Here is an 18,476-nt window from a genome sequence, read left to right as displayed (position 1 = left end):
ATACCTTTTGTTAGGAACTGGACTTTCTACTTATGCCACCTTAATGAGACACATAGCACCACAAGTCCCTTCTGGAGAACAAACCTAGGAAACTTTATCTCACGGGGGCAAGCAATAATGCCCAAGGGGATCCATCACATTCTATTACACCCTTCACTTTCCTCCCAGCACACACACAGAGACACCCACCCTCATCCTCACAGAATGTCTGTAACTATGTTCTTGATAGAGGGGGAGGATTCAGTGGTTTTCACTGTCAGGTATTCAGTGCGCAACTACTTGTAAATGTAGTGGAAAACATCTGCTTTACTGCATTCTCTTTGGAATCAGTATCAGCGATTCTGGCTCTGAAAGGTGAGTGCAATAGTCATGGATTTTATTTATTTATTTATTTTTTCTCCTTAAGATCTATTTAGTCTTTTTTTTTTTTAAGGTATTTATTTATTTTTATTTTTATTTTTATTTATTTATTTATTTTATTTTATTTTTTTAATTTTAAAATCTCTTGAGTTCATTCAATGAGAAATTAAAAATAAATGAACTCTGTCAACAACTTTAGCTCTTGAGTCCTGTTGAAACTCTGGCCTCGGCAAAATTTGCACTGCAGAATGGTCATCCTGAACACCCAAAGCAAGCTGCCCAGGAGACCCCAGAGAAGTGTGGATGGTCTGCAGCAGTCAGAGCCACTGCTAAGCTTCTATCACTTCAGCTATGATAATGAAATCAAGAAGAAACCAACTGACATTCAGGTTGGATGAGGCACAGAGCATAGGGGGCAACGCTTTCTCTCTATCGTCAAAGTGACCAATGCACTGAAGGAAGGGATATTTAAGCTTCAGAACCCCTGGGCCAGCTGGAGAAGCATCAATAGGATGTTTCTAGAAAGAACCCTAAGTAGCCAGTAGAGAGGACAGGAAGGGCAAGAATTAGTTATGAATCATTACACTTCTCGTCAAAAATCAACTAACTGAAAACCTACCAACACATCATTTCACTTAATGAAAAATACTTGGCTCTGATATATGACCATAAACCTTTGAGTACTTTGCAGATATCATTCCTTTTAATTTCACAACAAAGCTGCATTATAAGGACAATTATTCCCATTTTAAAATGAAACAACAAGGAGTCAGAGATTTAAGTATCATGTGCAAGTTAAAATATCTGGTCACTGGGAGTATCTGAGTTTTCTGTCTCCAATATCCATGACCGCTGTCAGCACAGACTGAAGCTCACACTGTGTGCACAGTGAATGCAGGATTGGTCCCTCTTAACTCTTCTTGAGTCAGAAGGCAAAGATTATACATGCCGCTCAGTGCCTGGCTCAGTCCTCAGATGAGAGTATGTTCAGAGGCTGAGAGCAGAACAGTGGGGCGTCTGAAAAGTATACCACGGGATGAATGAGAAAGGGATTTGTGAATGTTAATTTTTCAAAAGGGGAGGCAATTAAAGCATGCTCTGCTTAGTTGCTCAGTTGTGTCTGACTCTTGGACTCTTGGCAACTGCATGGACTGTAGTCCACCAGGCTCTTCTGTCCATGGGGATTCTCCAAGCGAGAATACAGGAGTGGGTGGCCATGCCAGCCTCCTGGGTATCTTCCCAACCCAGGGATCGAATCCAGGTCTCCTGCATTGCAGGCAGATTATTTACCATCTGAGCCACCAGGGAAGTCCAAGAATACTGGAGTGGGTAGCCTCTCTTCTCCGGGAATCGATCTAGGGTCTCCTACACTGCAGGTGGATTCTTTACCAACTGAGCTACCAGGGAAGCCCATATTCAAGTATCAATGTTTTGATATTGAAAGATGATGATTTGTGCCAACCACATACAGAATCAAGCGAAAAACTAAAAACAGATTTTTCATGATAGAGCCAACATCCCTGGCGGTAAGCTTGCCTCTCACTAGAGTAATTTAAGTGCACTTATAGAAGATGAGTCAAAAAGAACACATTGTTTAATGAACTGAAGACTCTCAGCTGTTGGTTCATAATAGCTCACAATTCATTCTGTCAAAATCCCACCACTGGAAACAATAAAGGCTTTCGTATTCTAAAGTAAGAAATTAAGAATGGTGAATATATTTTATACTTATATTTACCTTTATGGTAAATGTTTCAGATCTTAAGAAGTGCAATAATGTCAGCAGAAAATCATCTTTCTATGAAAATAAGAAACAATGACACTAAATAGAAACTTTCATGGTTGGGTTAATGTGACTCTTAAAAGTACAAAAGTGGTAAAGAAGTGTATAGGGATATGTGCTTAAAGAAGTAATTAGGGATAGAATATGAAGTTCCATGACTATTGTACCAAGGAGTTGGGCCATATATTCCATGTGGCATATTCATTATACAAATCATGCCTAAATTCGTTTAACATGTTCTCTTCAGCACATTTTACTCCCACACACTAGTTATTTGTGATGCAGGGATACACACCATTTTGAGAAGACTATCTATTGAGAAGAATAAAACATAAACAAGCAAAAAACAAACCAAATCCCATAACCCAGTACAAAGGATGGCAATCTAGACATCTTCAAAGCATGATGTCCACACAAAGGAAATTTTTCTGATTACACCTTAGATGTCAGAGCAGATTTTGAGGAGAAATGAACTTGCAGGATGAGTAGAAGTCACCCAGGATAATGACGGTGGGAAGTTGGGGGCCATCCAAGTGAGAGTACAGAGATTCAAGGTCAGAGAGGGTAGAATGCACTCAGGGGACTCTAAAGTGTTCAGGAAGGTTGAATCAGTGCAAGTGTTGGATGGAAACATCCTGAGAGACAAGCAAAGAGTCATATGCAGGGGATACATCAGAAAGCATACACTGTGCTGTGCTAAGGAGGGTAGGTTTCATCTTGGAGGCTAAAGAAAGTATGAAAGACTTGAAAGAATCACTTTCGCATTACCTTTTACTTCAATAAGAGATCACACTGGCAAATGTACTGTGAATTATAAAGGCACAAGAATGAAGACAGGGAGGCAAACAGATAAATACAATAAAGGAGAAAAATGAACAGGGCCTAAAATGATTAGGGATACTAGCAGTGTAAATATGGGAATGGATAAATAAAATGGAGAGCTAAATTGTAGATAGCATCCATAGGATTTTATTAGATGTGGTACAATGAGAAGAAGAAGGCTAGGATCACTTCCATGTTTCAGATATGAGAGATTGGGTGGATTGTGGTATCATTCCATAAATGCAGGACATAGGAGTGGTCTAATGAAAGGGTGAGTTTGGTCTGGAGAAGGCTGAGTTTAAGATATTTGTGGGATTTCTAGCTGAAGACTTCCAAGATAACTGAACTTATAGAACTGGATCTTGGGAGACAGATATTTCTAGAAATAAGGTTGGAAAGATACTATAGAATAAACATCAGACAAAGAAAGAATATAATTGAGGTCCCAGAGAGAGATTGAATCATTCTTCTTTTGTGGAAAAAAAAAAAAAAAAGACCCCCCCCCCAACAAAAAAAAAATCCTGTTCAGCCCCATATTTACAGCTAGGCAGAGGGAGAAATTATTGTGAATAAGTGTATGAATAATCAAGAAAAAAATAAGAATGTATAGAACAAAAACATTTTTTAATGATTTTTCAAATTTCCCTCAACAGGAACAATTCCCAGAGAAGATGGATGTTGGAAACCACACCAGTGTGACAGAGTTCATCCTTTTGGGGTTAACAGAAGATCCTACACTTTGTGTCATCTTCTTTCTAATAGTTCTAGGAATCTATGTTGTCACCTTAGTAGGCAATATCAGCATAATTATTCTGATAAGAAGCTGTTCCCAGCTTCAGACTCCCATGTACCTCTTCCTCAGCCACTTGGCTTTTGTAGATAGCCTATTTTCCACATCCATCACACCTATGATGATTATAGGGTTCCTGAAACGTAGACTGGCCCTCCCAGTTGCTGGCTGTGAAGCCCAGCTTTGTTCTGTGATCACGTTTGGGACAGCTGAGTGCTTCCTGCTGGCTGCCATGGCCTATGACCGCTATGTGGCCATCTGCTTGCCCCTGCTCTATTCCACCCGTATGTCCCCCAGAGTCTGTGTCCTCTTGCTAGGGGCTTCCTATGTGGGTGGGTGTGTGAATGCTTGGACATTTACTAGTTGTTTATTGACTCTGCCTTTCTGTCGACCAAATCACATAAATGACTTTTTCTGTGACTTCTCCCCTCTGTTGAAACTTTCCTGCTCAGATGTCTCCACTGTTGAAATTATCCCTTCCATCTCTTCTGGCTCCATCATTGTGGTCACAGTGTCTGTCATCGCTCTCTCTTACATCTGCATCCTCAGCACCATCCTGAAGATGCGCTCCACTCAAGGGAGACACAAGGCCTTCTCCACCTGCACCTCTCACCTCACTGCAGTCACTCTCTACTATGGAACGATTACCTTCATTTATGTGATGCCCAAATCCAGCTACTCAGTTGACCAGAACAAAGTGTTGTCTGTGTTCTATACAGTGTTAATCCCCATGTTGAACCCCCTTATCTACAGTCTGAGGAACAGAGACGTAAAGGAGGCACTGAGAAAGGCAATTCTAAGAATATCTTCTTAGGATCCATTCCCAACATTTCAGATGCTCGTTCATCAGCATTACATTTGTGTGTGTCTGTGTGTTATTCGCTCAGCTGCATTCAACTCTGTGTAACCCCATCAACTATAGCCTGCCAGGATCCTCTGTTCATGGAATTCTCCAGGCAAGAATGCCGGAGTGGGTAGCCATTTCATCCTCCAGGGGATCTCGCCGACTCAGGGACTGAATCAGAGTCTCTTGCATTGCAGGCAGTTTCTTTACCATTTGAGACACCAGAGAAGCCCACCCACCAAATACTGCTTAACTGATTGATTAAATTTAAATCATAATACTTTTAATTCTCACTTATATACACTTATATACCAGTTGGGAGACATCTTGAAATCAGTAATAATGACAGTAATTACTTTCACTATTACATGTTAACACTTGCAGATGCCTAGAACTTTTTCTTTAATAATTTCTACTTATAATATGCCCAGCCCTATTCTAAGTACATGATATATTAGCTGGCTTATTTCTTATAAAAATTCTACATTAGTAGTTCTTATTTCTATTTTATAAATAAATTATCTGATACAGAGACATTAAGTAGATTGCCCAGAATGATACAGCTAGGAAGTTTTTCAGTCTTTGAATCTAGAAAGTCTGAGTTCAAACCACCATGCTTCTTCATTTAATTTTCACAGCAATATTATGATGTCGCTTATTTAAAAATTACCTCAATTTACAGATGAGACTACCATGTCTCAGAGGGGTTCAATAGTTTGTTTGAGAGATATGGACTCGAGTCTCTGATTCACTTGGAATCAAGTCCTCTCATTCCATGCACTTGATTTACTCAATAAAACATTATCAGTTCAAGGACTTGAGCACTGTTACTGATCTAGAGGATTTGAGCAAGATAAGAAATCCTAAGCTGTTTCTTTTCATCTGCCTTCTGAAAAAACTCTACTCTCAGTAAGTATAGGTTGTAAGGACTCCAAAAACAAGTATGAGAATGGGAAAACAGGATTGGTTTACATCTATAAAAAATGAGGTCTAGACATGACAATTACATGATTTGACTGGAAGTCTAACTATATTTAAGCACATACTACAAACAAATATTCCCACTTGGCATAATGTAGTTTTCCTTACCTGTAGAAACTAAAAAGTGTATCTTTGAATTAACATTCCAACTAATGTGATAACATTCAGAGTTCCATAATCTAGATTTATAAAAAACTTAATTAAGAAGTGCTGCCAAAGATTGTAGTAAGTGTATTTCTTACATAATAATCTACCCTCATTTTTTTCTGGAATTCAGGAACTCCCAACTCAATTAGAGCATCTGAAAGCAAGACTTAGATTATAAAAGTCCTTGACTCAGTGTAATGGGGTGAAACAAGTGAGGATTGGGAGACATAGTGAGAAGAAAAATGGGATGTTATTTATAATACATTGCTAAGTTAAAATGTAGATTATCTGTCATATTCTGGCAAATTTTAGGTGGAAACACAATGATTAAATGAAACAAGGATAAATTAAAACATGTGAAATGATCAAATAATAGATAAAGAAAAACATTCTCTAACCACAACACTCTTGACACCAAATTTGTGGTATTTTTTCCCCATATCAACCAACTGGAATACTGGTATGTTCTAAATATCCAGACATCAAATTGATATTCTATTCTTTCATTCAATTCTGACACTAACTCCCTGGAGGTACAGTCAGATTTCACAGGTTTAAGACTCAGTTCCACAACTCTGCCCTCCCTTCTGACACCAGTTGCAAGTAATGGGGCCCCAGGGTATCCACATTTCTGTCCAACTTGGCTACAAGTCACGGATTCCCACAGGCCTCTTCCAGGTTTGAGAGTTTGCTAGAATGACTCAACAAAATTCTCTGAAGTATCTGCTTACATTTACCAGTTTAACATAAAAGATATTATAAAGGACAAATTAACAGCCAGATGGAGAGACACACTGCACCAGGTCTGGAAGGGTCTCCAGGGCAGGAGTTTCTATCACCAGGAAGCTGAAGTGTATAATCTGGAGTGTATAACCCTTTTAGCACATGAATCTGTTGGTCAGTTTGGAAGCTTTCCACCCCATAGTTTAGGAGTTTTATGGAGGCTATGTAAAAAGTCTCCAGCCTCTCCAACCTCACTGCAGAAACACGTGTGAATGTAAAGTTCCAAGTTTGTAATCATGGTTTGATCTTTTTGGTGACCAGTCCTTTTTTTTTAATTTCTTTAAATTAGAGGCTAATTGCTTTATAATATTGAAGTGGTTTTTGCCATACTTTGACATGAATCAGCCATGGGTGTACATATGTTCCCCATCCTGAACCCCCTCATCCAGAAGCTATACAAAATCCCACTGAGAATCTTCTCATTCCAACAAAAACACTCCTATCATCTAGGAGTTTCCAAGGGATTCAGGAGCCCTGTGTCAGGAATCAGGTTTAAAGAACAAATATTTGAACAAAAGATGCTTCTAGCACCCTTGTCATTCAAGGAACTGCAAGTTTTAGAGCCCTATGTTAGGAACTGTGGGTAGAGACCAAAGATTTATTTCTATTATGTCACAGTCAACAACCTGGTATGTGGCTATGGACCACTCATAGCAAATGACCATAAAGAATGAAGATATTGGCACATGGTTAGAATTCCATTTGGTCATTAATAATTACTCAGCTCATTATCACAACATATGAAAAGATCCCCCAGGGTGAGGCTATTCAGGTTTACAGGTTTCCATTTAATCTTGTCAGGTTCTAATCACAGGAGTGGTCTCAGCAACATATGGCTTCACTCTTCCAGGCATCAGGTTTAATTGAGCTAGGAGTCAGAATTATCACTTGCTTTGAGTCTCTTTTGAATCTCTTCTATTAGTAGAATACTGGATTTTTAATAAATTGCAGTTGTAATTGTCATGTAAAAATCCCCAGTACATACTGACTAGTATGACCACAGCTTTAATTATGTGAACTTTGAAGCCCTGCATACAAGACTAGCTTCCCTCTGGACATTTTGTACCCATATCTCAGTGGTCAGAATGTCCGTATTTTACCTCAGGTATCATATGAGCATTGCTAGTTGGGAATTATGTGACAAACAATAATTTTTAGATCTGTTTAGATTTATATATTTATCTCTTGGCATGTGTGTGCTAAGTCACTTCTGCCATGTCTGACACTTTGTGACCCCATGGATTATAGCCCCAGGCTTCCCTCTACATGGAGTTTCCCAGTCAAGAATACTGGAGTGGGTTGCCATTTCTTTCTCCAGGGGATCTTCCCAACCTGGGGATCCAATTCACATCTCTTACCTCTCTCGCATTGGCGGGCAGATTCTTTACCACTTGCACCACCTGGGAAGCCCATCTCCTGACATATTTATGAGTAATTCTTGGGAAAAGAGAAGGAGGCAGCCTCAAACATTGATAATTCCCTCCTGTTGTGACCTCCAAATACAAGAGGAACATTTAATCAAGTCCTTTTGGTTATTTTACATGTAAATATCGGATAGTTATTCATTCATTTCAAAAATATTTGTTGAGCTCTGATTATATTCTAGAAACTAAGTAAACACTGAAGATATTTTAATAAATTGACAGAGATATAAGGCGTAATAGAACAGAATTCTCATGTAGCTTAGATTTTAGTCAGGGAGACACTAGGGAATAAATATTATAAATGTGGAACGTATGAGTGGCAGGATGATACAAATCAGTTGAGTTGATATGACTTATAAAAGGTAACTCTGCTGGTATGGGTGGTGACTCCTAATGACAGTATGACAGGGAAGACCACTGGAGGAAGTGATAGTTGAGTAGAATGTTGAAAGATAATAAAGACCAAAGCTGCTAGACAGAAAACAGCTTGTGCAAGGATTCTGAGACTTTCATGGTAAACAAGGAGGAGAGATACACACAAAGGGTTCAATCACAAGGTGCTTCATTGGCCATGGAGAAGTGTTTGAATTTCACTCTACAAGGAGTGAGAAGCCATTAAATGGCTCTTTGACAATTCTAATGTTCTAATAGTCTTTTAAAGAAACCTCTGTAATTTGGGGGCTTAGATTATTTGGTGAATGTGAATGGTGTGTCAGTTATTAGCAGAAGTAATGTGATATGCTGGTTATCCACGGCTGCCTGACAAGTCACTCAAAGCCATTTTATTATATTACATTATATTGTGAGTCAGAAATTCTCATTGGGTTTGTCTCAGCATTTCACCTGCCCCGCATGCATTAATGAGAGTCACTGGACGATACTCAGGTGGCATCTGGGCATGTCTCAAGAATCCAAAGTGGCTTCACTTAGATGCTTGGAACCTTGGAGGAATGGCTAAAAAATCTCTCCTTCTCCATGAGTCTTACTTAGAGTCTCTCCATATGGTCTTACCATCAGAGTAGCTGAATTTTTCACATGGTGGGCTTAGGACTCTGGCAAATGTCCCAAGACAGTAAAAAGCTGCTGTGTCTCCTATGAACCAGCCCCAGGAGACTCAGGGCATCATTTACAGTCATCTATGTGTAAAAAAAAAAATCACTGAAGCCAGTTCAGATTCAAGAAAAGGGTTATGTGAGGCAATTCTAAAGGATGTAGGATTTCTTTAACAGGGGATGAAACTGCTCCAAAATTGATCATGGTGATGGCTGCATATATCTGTGAATATTCTGAAAACTACTGTTTGCTTTAAATGGGTTAAGTGTTGGTATTGAGTTACATCTCAAGAAAATTGTTTTTAAAAAATCTTAGATTTGGGAGAATGGCATTCTAACATGTATACTATCATGTAAGAATCGAATCACCAGTCTATGTCTGACGCAGGATACAGCGTGCTTGGGGCTGGTGCATGGGGATGACCCAGAGAGATGTTATGGGGAGGGAGGTGGGAGGGGGCTTCATGTTTGGGAACGCATGTAAGAATTAAAGATTTTAAAATTAAAAAAAAAATCTTAGATGGCTTTCAGTGTATCAAATTATAATTCATTCAGTCAAACAAATCTACTGCTTAATTCTCTTCAAGATAATTCTGCCCCTGGAGCTTTGCGAGGCAGCTATGAGAAAGTTCCCTTAAGCTTTTAAAAGTCTTATATTTTAGAAAGAGAGGTTCTATGACCCATGCTATCAAGATTCTTAGAATGAATTCTGTATAGCTGAAAGGGGCAGTGTTGTCATAAATCTTTTGGAGATTTTAACACAGAAAATTACCACTCCAATCTGGATTTGACCTTTCATTTGAAGCCATTTCTTATCTTGAGAAAGTTTTCTCTGGAAGGTATTGGGGGGTGAGAAGTAGCCTTATTTTCAAACCTAGCAAGCTATGGCATCCTTATTATTTTTCTGAATTTTTTTCTCAAGAATCAAACAATAAACTAAATCCTTTCCATAGTTCACATATTTCTTCTCATACATTAGCTTAGGCAGCTATTTATCAGACACTAGATAGAAATTTTAACATTCTTCCTGGAAATCTTCCCAGCAAAACCCAGGAGTGTATTAGGCGTCCTTTATATTTTCCATTTCATCCCAGGTGACAGTATTGACAAACATTTCGCCACTGCCTGGCAAATGTCTTTTCTTCAGCTTTAAAAAATATTTTCCTTACTATCCTACAGGCCCTCACCACCTTATAAGAACCTTCCAGATATTTCTAAAAGTCTCCTCATGGTCTTTCTACTTCACCCCACTATGCAGTCTCAAAGCCAATGCCATATGACCTCAGGTTCTGTGACAGCAAAACCTCTTTCAAGCCTTAAGTTGTAATATGTTATTTAACCTGCATAAGAAACTAGTGTAAGCCTTAGTGTTTAAAGTAACACCTGTTTCACAATATCTTAGGAATTCATGATTCAACTTGGCTAAGAGATTTCAGTGGTGAGTCTTCTGTGCCTCCCAGCTTTACTGAGATTGCTTGTCAGTTTAGATGACAGCTGGCCTAGTTGGGAAAATAACGTGGTTTCATTCACATGCCTGGTGCAAATGCGGGAGAATTTGAAGGTTTGGTTTACCTAATCCCCTCTTTCTGTTTCTCTCATGTGATTTTCATGGGAACAGTCAAATTTCTTATATGGCACCTCAAAGCTCCATGAGGAAATCTTCCAGGAAACCCAAGCAAAGGCTTCAAAGCTTCTTATCACCAAGATTCAACATTTTCAGATTATTATTTCCTCTATATTCTATCTGTATGGCGTACCATGAAAGTCAGTCCAGATCAAGGGAAATTAAGTAGCCTGAATCTCTACTTAAGTTGAGAGAAATTGTGTATGTTTTCATTTAATCTGCCACAAGATGGGAAGTTAAATTTTTGTGAGTAGTGTGGAAAAAAGAGTATTTCCATTTGGGGCTCATTACATTTAAGATGCCTATGATTGCCAAATACAGATATCTGTTAGCTCACAGAAGAAATCAGGGTTACAGATATTAATATAAATTAGGGACCAAACAAGTGAAGATCAAGATGGAGGAGTAGAAGCAGTCTGAGCACCCCTTTCCCCTAAATACATAAAAATACCTCCACGTGTAGAGCAATACTCCTTGTAAACAACCGGGAGACCAGTAGAAAGACTCCTGTGCAGCCAAGGCTCTGTCAGCTACAAACTGACATTTGCCAAGCATCGCCAACAACTGAACAAGGACATTTGCCATCTGCCTCTGCAGAGATTGAACCCTGTGCTGCTGTAGCTGCTGACCTTCAGCAAGCCCTGAGGGAGTTCAGGGTGGAGTGAGACGGGAAACTGGTGGGACAGGTCTTTAGATAGTTAGATGTCTTTAGGAACAGATTTTATGATCTCAATACTTGTATCTCCTCACATCTAGAAAAGCACTAAATCCCTTCATGGTGACAGCAGATCTCATGACTAGCAGAAAACCTTTTGTAAAACGAGTGCTTGGTGGTTTAGAGCTAAGTCATGTCCCAATCTTGTGACCCCATGGACTGTAGCCTGCCAGGCTCCTTTGTCCATGGGATTCTCCAGGCAAGAATACTGGAGTGGATTGCCATTTCTTTCTCCAGGGGATCTTCCTGATTTTAGGATCAAACCCAGGTCTCCTGCATTGCAGGCAGATTTTTTACTGACTAAGCTACGTACGGTACTGAACTCTGTCTTCACCAAAACCTTATATATTGACTTTCCTCCCACTTCCCCTTTGGAGCAGTTTCTCAGAGCTATCTGAGGTGCTGCCTCCCAGGCTGCAGTCTTCATTTTGCCTTAAATGAAACTTAACCACAAGACTCAAGTTGTGCATCTTTGTTTAGTCTACAGTTATAAAGATAGATCCACATAAAGTCAGGTAAGGCAGGAAAGCAAGTGATCAGGGCTGGACCTGTGCACCTAGTGGTGAACACAGAAGAGGAGAGGATTGCATGGGCGTGGACATCCTCCCTTGGGAGTGAGCTGTTTGAACACATATTGGGCACCCCAGGCCTGGGTTCTAACACTGGAAAGGCAAGTCTCCTTAGCTGGTTTGAAAACCAGCACAGCATCTGACCTACAGCAGCCACAATCAACTTGGGAGCTGACACTGCCCCCAAAAGGGCAGTGACAGCAACTGAGTATAGGAGACAACCCTCCTTATGTCTGGCTCTAGCTTCTAGCTCTGCCATCTCCAGCCCTACATCCCACGATGGTTCAGTTCAGTTCAGTCGCTCAGTCGTGTCTGACTTTTTGTGACCCCATGAATCGCAGCACGCCAGGCCTCCCTGTCCATCACCAATTACCAGAGCTCACTCAGATTCATGTCCATTGAGTCCATGATGCCATCCAGCCATCTCATCCTCTGTCGTCCCCTTCTCCTCCTGCCCCCAATCCCTCCCAGCAGCAGAGTCTTTTCTAATGAGTCAACTCTTCGCATGAGGTGTCCAAAGGACTGGAGCTTCAGCTTTAGCATCATTCCTTCCAAAGAAATCCCAGGGTTGATCTCCTTGCCGTCCAAGGGACTCTCAAGAGTCTTCTCCAACACCACAGTTCAAAAGCATCAATTCTTCAGCGCTCAGCCTTCTTCACACTCCAACTCTCACATCCATACATGACCACTGGAAAAACCATAGCCTTGACTAGACAGACCTTAGATGGCAAAGTAATGTCTCTGCTTTTGAATATGCTATCTAAGTTGGTCATAACTTTTCTTCCAAGGAGTAAGTGTCTTCTAATTTCATGGCTGCAATCACCATCTGCAGTGATTTTGGAGCCCCCAAAATAAACTCTGACACTGTTTCCACTATTTCCCCATCTATTTGCCATGAAGTGATGGGACCGGATGCCATGATCTTCGTTTTCTGAATGTTGAGCTTTAAGCCAACTTTTTCACTCTCCTCTTTCACTTTCATCAAGAGGCTTTTTAATTCCTCTTCACTTTCTGCCATAAGGGTGGTGTCATCTGCATATCTGAGGTTATTGATATTTCTCCCAGCAGTATTGATTTCAGTTCTTGCTTCTTCCAGCCCAGTGTTTCTCATGATGTACTCTGCATATAAGTTAAATGAGCAAGGTGACAATATACAGCCTTGACATACTCCTTTTCCTATTTGGAACCAGTCTGTTGTTCCATGTCCAGTTCTAACTGTTGCTTCCTGACCTGCATACAGATTTCTCAAGGGGCAGGTCAGGTGGTCTGGTATTCCCATCTCTTGAAGAATCTTCCACAGTTTATTGTGATCCACACAGTCAAAGGCTTTGGCATAGTCAATAAAGCAGAAATAGATGTGTTTCTGGAACTCTCTTGCTTTTTCCATGATACAGCAGATGTTGGCAACTTGATCTCTGGTTCCTCTGCCTTTTCTAAAACCAGCTTGAACATCACGAAGTTCCTGGTTCACATATTGCTGAAGCCTGGCTTGGAGAATTTTGAGCATTACTTTACTAGCATGTGAGATGAGTGCAATTGTGTGATAGTTTGAGCATTGTTTTGCATTGCCTTTCTTTGGAATTGGAATGAAAACTGACCTTTTGCAGTCCTGTGGCCACTGCTGAGTTTTCCAAATTTGCTGGCATATTGAGTGCAGCACTTTCACAGCATCATCTTTCAGGATTTGAAATAGCCCACCAAATTCTGGGGGAAGATGTGACAAATGCTGATGTCTGATTGAGCTATTCCACCAAAGTCACTGGCTATAGCTGGACTGCCTAAGGATGCTCTCACAATAGGACATCCATTCAAGACCAGGAATAGGGAATTGTTGCACCTAGTTTCATAGAGACAGAGAAAGTTAAGCAAAATGAGAAGACAGAAGAATCTGTACCAAACCAAAAAAAAAAAGAAAGAAAGAAAGAAAAAAACTAATGAAACAGAGATAAATAATTTACCAGAAAAGAGTTCGAACCATTAGTAATAAGGCTGGTAACTGAACCAGAGAAAAGAATAGATGAACAAAGTGAGACTTTTAACAAGCATACACACACACACACATTAGATACCTACAGTGGAATATTACCCAGCCCCCAAAAAAGGAATGGAATTCTGTCATTTGCAACAAGATAGTGGTGCTGGAGCAGTGAGCAGCTGAGAGAAGATACCCCACATCCAAGGTCAGGAGCAACAGCTGTGCTTTGCTGGAGCAGCCATGAAGAGCTATCCCACGTCCAAGGTAAGAGAAACCCCGGTAAGACAGTAGGTGCTGAGAAAGGGCATCAGAGGGTAGACAGACTGAAACCACAACCACAGAAAACTAGCCAATCTAATCATATGGACCACAGTCTTGTCTAACTCAGTGAAACTAAGCCATGCCCTGTGGGGCTACCCAAGACAGACAGGTCATGGTGGAGAGTTCTGACAAAATGTGGTCAACCGGAGAAGGGAATAGCAAACCACTCCAGTATTCTTGCCTTGAGAACCCCATGGACAGTATAAAAAAGCAAAAAGAGAGGACACTGAAAGATGAACTCCCCAGGTCAGTAGGTGTCCAATACGCTAGTGGAGATCAGTGGAGAAATAACTCCAGAAAGAATGAAGGGACAGAGCCAAAGCAAAAACAACACCCAGTTGTGGATGGGACTGGTAATAGAAGCAAGGTCTGAAGCTGTAAAGAGCAATATTGCATAGGAACCTGGAATCATAGCTCCATGAATCAAGGCAAATTGGAAGTGGTCAAACAGGAGATGGTCGACATTCTAGGGATCAGCAAACTGAAATGGACTGGAATGGGTGAGTTTAACATAGATGACCACTATATCTACTACTATGGGCAGGAATCCCTTAGACGAAATGGAGTAGCCATCATGGTCAACAAAAGAGTCCGAAATTCAGTACTTGGATGCAATCTCAAAAATGACAGAGTGATCTCTGTTTGTTTCCAAGGCAAACCATTCAGTATTACAGTAACCCAAGTATATGCACTGACCAGTAAGGCTGAAGAAGCTAAAGTTGAATGGTTCTATGAAGACCTACGAGACCTTTTAGAACTAACATCCAAAAAAGATGTCCTTTTCATTATAAGAGACTGAATGCAAAAGTAGGAACTCAAGAAACACCTGGGGTAACAGGCAAATTTGGCCTTGGAGTACAGAACTAAGCAGGGCAAAGGCTAATACAGTTTTGCCAAGAGAACACACAGGTCATAGCAAACACCCTTTTCCAACAACACAAGAGAAGACTCGACACATGGACATCACCAGGTGGGCCAACACCAAAATCAAATTGATTATATTCTTTGCAGTTAAAGATGGAGAATCTCTATACAGTCAGCAAAAACAAGACCAGGAGCTGACTGTGGCTCAGATCATGAACTCCTTATTGCCAATTCAGACTTAAATTGAAGAAAGTGGGGAAAACCACTAGACCATTTAGGTATGACCTAAATCAAATCCCTTATGATTATACAGTGGACATGACAAACAGATTTAACGGACTAGATCTAATAGAGTACCTGAAGAACTATGAATGGAGGTTTGTGACATTGTGCAAGAGACAGGGAGCAAGACCATCCCCAAGAAGAAGAAATGCAAAAAAGCCAAATGGCTGTCTGAGGAGGCCTTACAAATAGCTGTGAAAAGAAGAGAAGTGAAAAGCAAAGGAGAAAAGGAAAGATATACCCATTTGAATGCAGAGTCCAAAGAATAGCAAGGAGAGATAAGAAAGCCTTCCTCAGTGATCAGTGCAAAGAAATAGAGGAAAATAATAGAATGGGAAAGACTAGAGATCTCTTCAAGAAAATTAGAGATACCAAGGGAACATTTCATGCAAAGATGGGCTCAATAAAGGACAGAAATGGTATGAACCTAACATAAGCAGAAGATATTAAGAAGAAGAGGCAAGAATACACAGAAGAACAATACAAAAAAGATCTTCATGACCCAAAAAGTGTCCTAGTTTCATTCTTTTACAAGTGGTTGATCAGTTTTCCCAGCACCACTTATTAAAGAGATTGTCTTTAATCCATTGTATATTCTTGCCTCCTTTGTCAAAGATAAGGTGTCCATAGGTGTGTGGATTTATCTCTGGGCTTTCTATTTTGTTCCATTGATCTATATTTCTGTCTTTGTGCCAGTACCATACTGTCTTGATGACTGAGGCTTTGTAGTAGAGCCTGAAGTCAGGCAGGTTGATTCCTCCAGTTCCATTCTTCTTTCTCAAGATTGCTTTGGCTATTCAAGGTTTTTTGTATTTCCATACAAATTGTGAAATTATTTGTTCTAGCTCTGTGAAAAATATCGTTGGTAGTTTGATAGAGATTGCATTGAATTTATAGATTGCTTTGGGTAGTACACTCATTTTCACTATACTGATTCTTCTGATCCATGAACATGGTATATTTCTCCATATATTAGTGTCCTCTTTGATTTCTTTCATCAGTGTTTTATAGTTTTCTATATATAGGCCTTTAGTTTCTTTAGGTAGATATATTCCTAAGTATTTTATTCTTTTTGTTGCAATGGTGAATGGAATTGTTTCCTTAATTTCTCTTTCTATTTTCTCATTATTAGTGTATAGGAATGCAAGGGATTTCTGTGTGTTGATTTTATATCTTGCAACTTTACTATATTCATTGATTAGCTCTAGTAATTTTCTGGTGGAGTCTTTAGGGTTTTCTATGTAGATGATCATGTCATCTGCAAACAGTGAGAGTTTAACTTCTTCTTTTTAAAAAGTGAATGTTCAAATATCCCTCAACAGGAACAATTCTCAGAGGACATGAAATTTGGAAACCACACCAATGTAACAGAGTGCATCCTTTTGGGGTTAACAGAGGATCCTACACTTTGTGTCATCTTTTTTGTGATATTTCTAGGAATCTATGCTGTCAGAAATGGCAACCAACTCCAATACTCTTGCCTGGAGAATCCCATGGAGGGAGGAGCCTGGTAGGCTACAGTCCATGGGGTCTCAAAGAGTCAGACACGACTGAGAGACTTCACTTTCTATGCAGTCACCTTAGGTGGCAATGTCAGCATAATTATTTTAATAAGAAACTGTTCCCAGCTTCACACCCCCATGTACCTCTTCCTCAGTCATTTGGCTTTTGTGGACAGTGGGTGTACAGCATCCATCACACCTATGATGCTTATAGGATTCCTGAGACAAGGAGTGACCATCACTGCTGCTGACTGTGAAGCCCAACTGTGTTTTGTGGTCATGTTTGTGTCAGCTGAGCGCTTCCTGCTGGCTTCCATGGCCTATGACCACTATGTGGCCATATGCTTGCCCCTACTCTACTCCATCCATGTCCCCCAGAGTCTGTGTTCTCTTTGACTGGGGCTTCCTAACTAGGTGGGTGTGTTAATGCTTGCACATTTACTAGTTGTTTATTGACTCTGTCTTTCTATGGACCAAATCAGATAGATCACTTTTTCTGTGACTTCTCCCCTCTGTTGAAACTTTCCTGCTCAGATGTCTCCCCTATCAAAATTATCCCTTCCATTTCTTCTGGATCTACCCTTGCAGTCACTGTGTTTGTCATAGCTCTCTCTTATGTCTATATCCTCAGCACCATCCTGAAGATGCGCTCCACTGAAGGAAGACACAGGCCTTCTCCACCTGCACCTCTCACCTCACCGCAGTCACTCTCTACTATGGAACTATTACCTTCATTTATGTGATGCCCAAACCAGCTACTCAGTTAAGCAGAACGGAGTGGTATCTGCTTTCTACACAGTGGTGATCACCATGTTGAACCCCCTCATCTACAATCTGAGGAACAGAGATGTAAAGGAGGCCCTGAGAAAGGCAAGTGTCAGAATATATTCTTAGGATTTGTTCTTAGCATTTCTGATGACCTATAAATTTTTGTTTACCAGTAGCATACTTAGAACCTATCAAATACTGATTTACTGTTTGCTTAAAATGAAATCATAATACTTCTTATTTTCCCTTGTATGCACTTATAAATCAGTTGGTAGACATCTTGGAATTAGTAATAATGATAGCAATTATTTTCACTATTACGTATTAATACCTGTAGATGCCTAGAACTTAATTTAGCAAACAATAATTTCTACTTATAATATGCCAGGCCCTATTCTAGCACAATGGTATATTAGCTGGTTTATTTCTCATAAAAATCCTGTAATGATAGTTCTATTATTTCTCTTTGACAAATAAATTATCTGGCACACAGAGACATTAAATAGATTGCCCAGATTATACAGCTAGGAAGCTGTGCAATCAGTCTCTGAATCTAGAATATCTGAGTCCAAACCACAGTGTTTCTTCATTTAATTCTCATGTAATCTCATGATGCTGCTTACTAACAATTTACCTTAATTTTACAGATGAAACTGCTGAGTGTCAGAGATATTCAATGGTTTGTTTTGAGACATATGGACTCAAGTCTCTGATTCACTTGGAATCAAGTCCTCTGATTCCATGCATTTGATCTACTCTATAAATGACCATCAGTTCAAGGACTTCAGCACTGTTACTGATCTAGAGGATTTGAATAGGACAAGTAAGCCTAAAACTGTTCTTTTAAATCAGTCTTCTGAACAAACTCTG

General features: G+C 40.0%; 1 protein-coding gene and 1 pseudogene across 1 annotated transcript; both read left to right on the top strand.

Annotated features, from left to right (window-relative positions):
• Positions 1-3,636: 3,636 nt before the first annotated feature.
• Positions 3,637-4,569, top strand: LOC138420489 (olfactory receptor 5P1-like). The gene has a single exon (XM_069553730.1). The coding sequence runs from the start codon at positions 3,637-3,639 to the stop codon at positions 4,567-4,569; it is 933 nt and encodes a 310-aa protein (XP_069409831.1).
• Positions 4,570-16,676: 12,107 nt separating this feature from the next.
• On the top strand, positions 16,677-17,732 carry LOC138420530 (olfactory receptor 5P1-like; annotated as a pseudogene).
• Positions 17,733-18,476: the final 744 nt, after the last annotated feature.

Source organism: Ovis canadensis, chromosome 15 (assembly GCF_042477335.2).
Source record: "Ovis canadensis isolate MfBH-ARS-UI-01 breed Bighorn chromosome 15, ARS-UI_OviCan_v2, whole genome shotgun sequence".
In the NCBI taxonomy this organism is placed as follows: domain Eukaryota; kingdom Metazoa; phylum Chordata; class Mammalia; order Artiodactyla; family Bovidae; genus Ovis; species Ovis canadensis.
The sequence above is the reverse complement of the archived record's forward strand: the minus strand, read 5'-3'. Positions and strand labels throughout refer to the sequence as shown.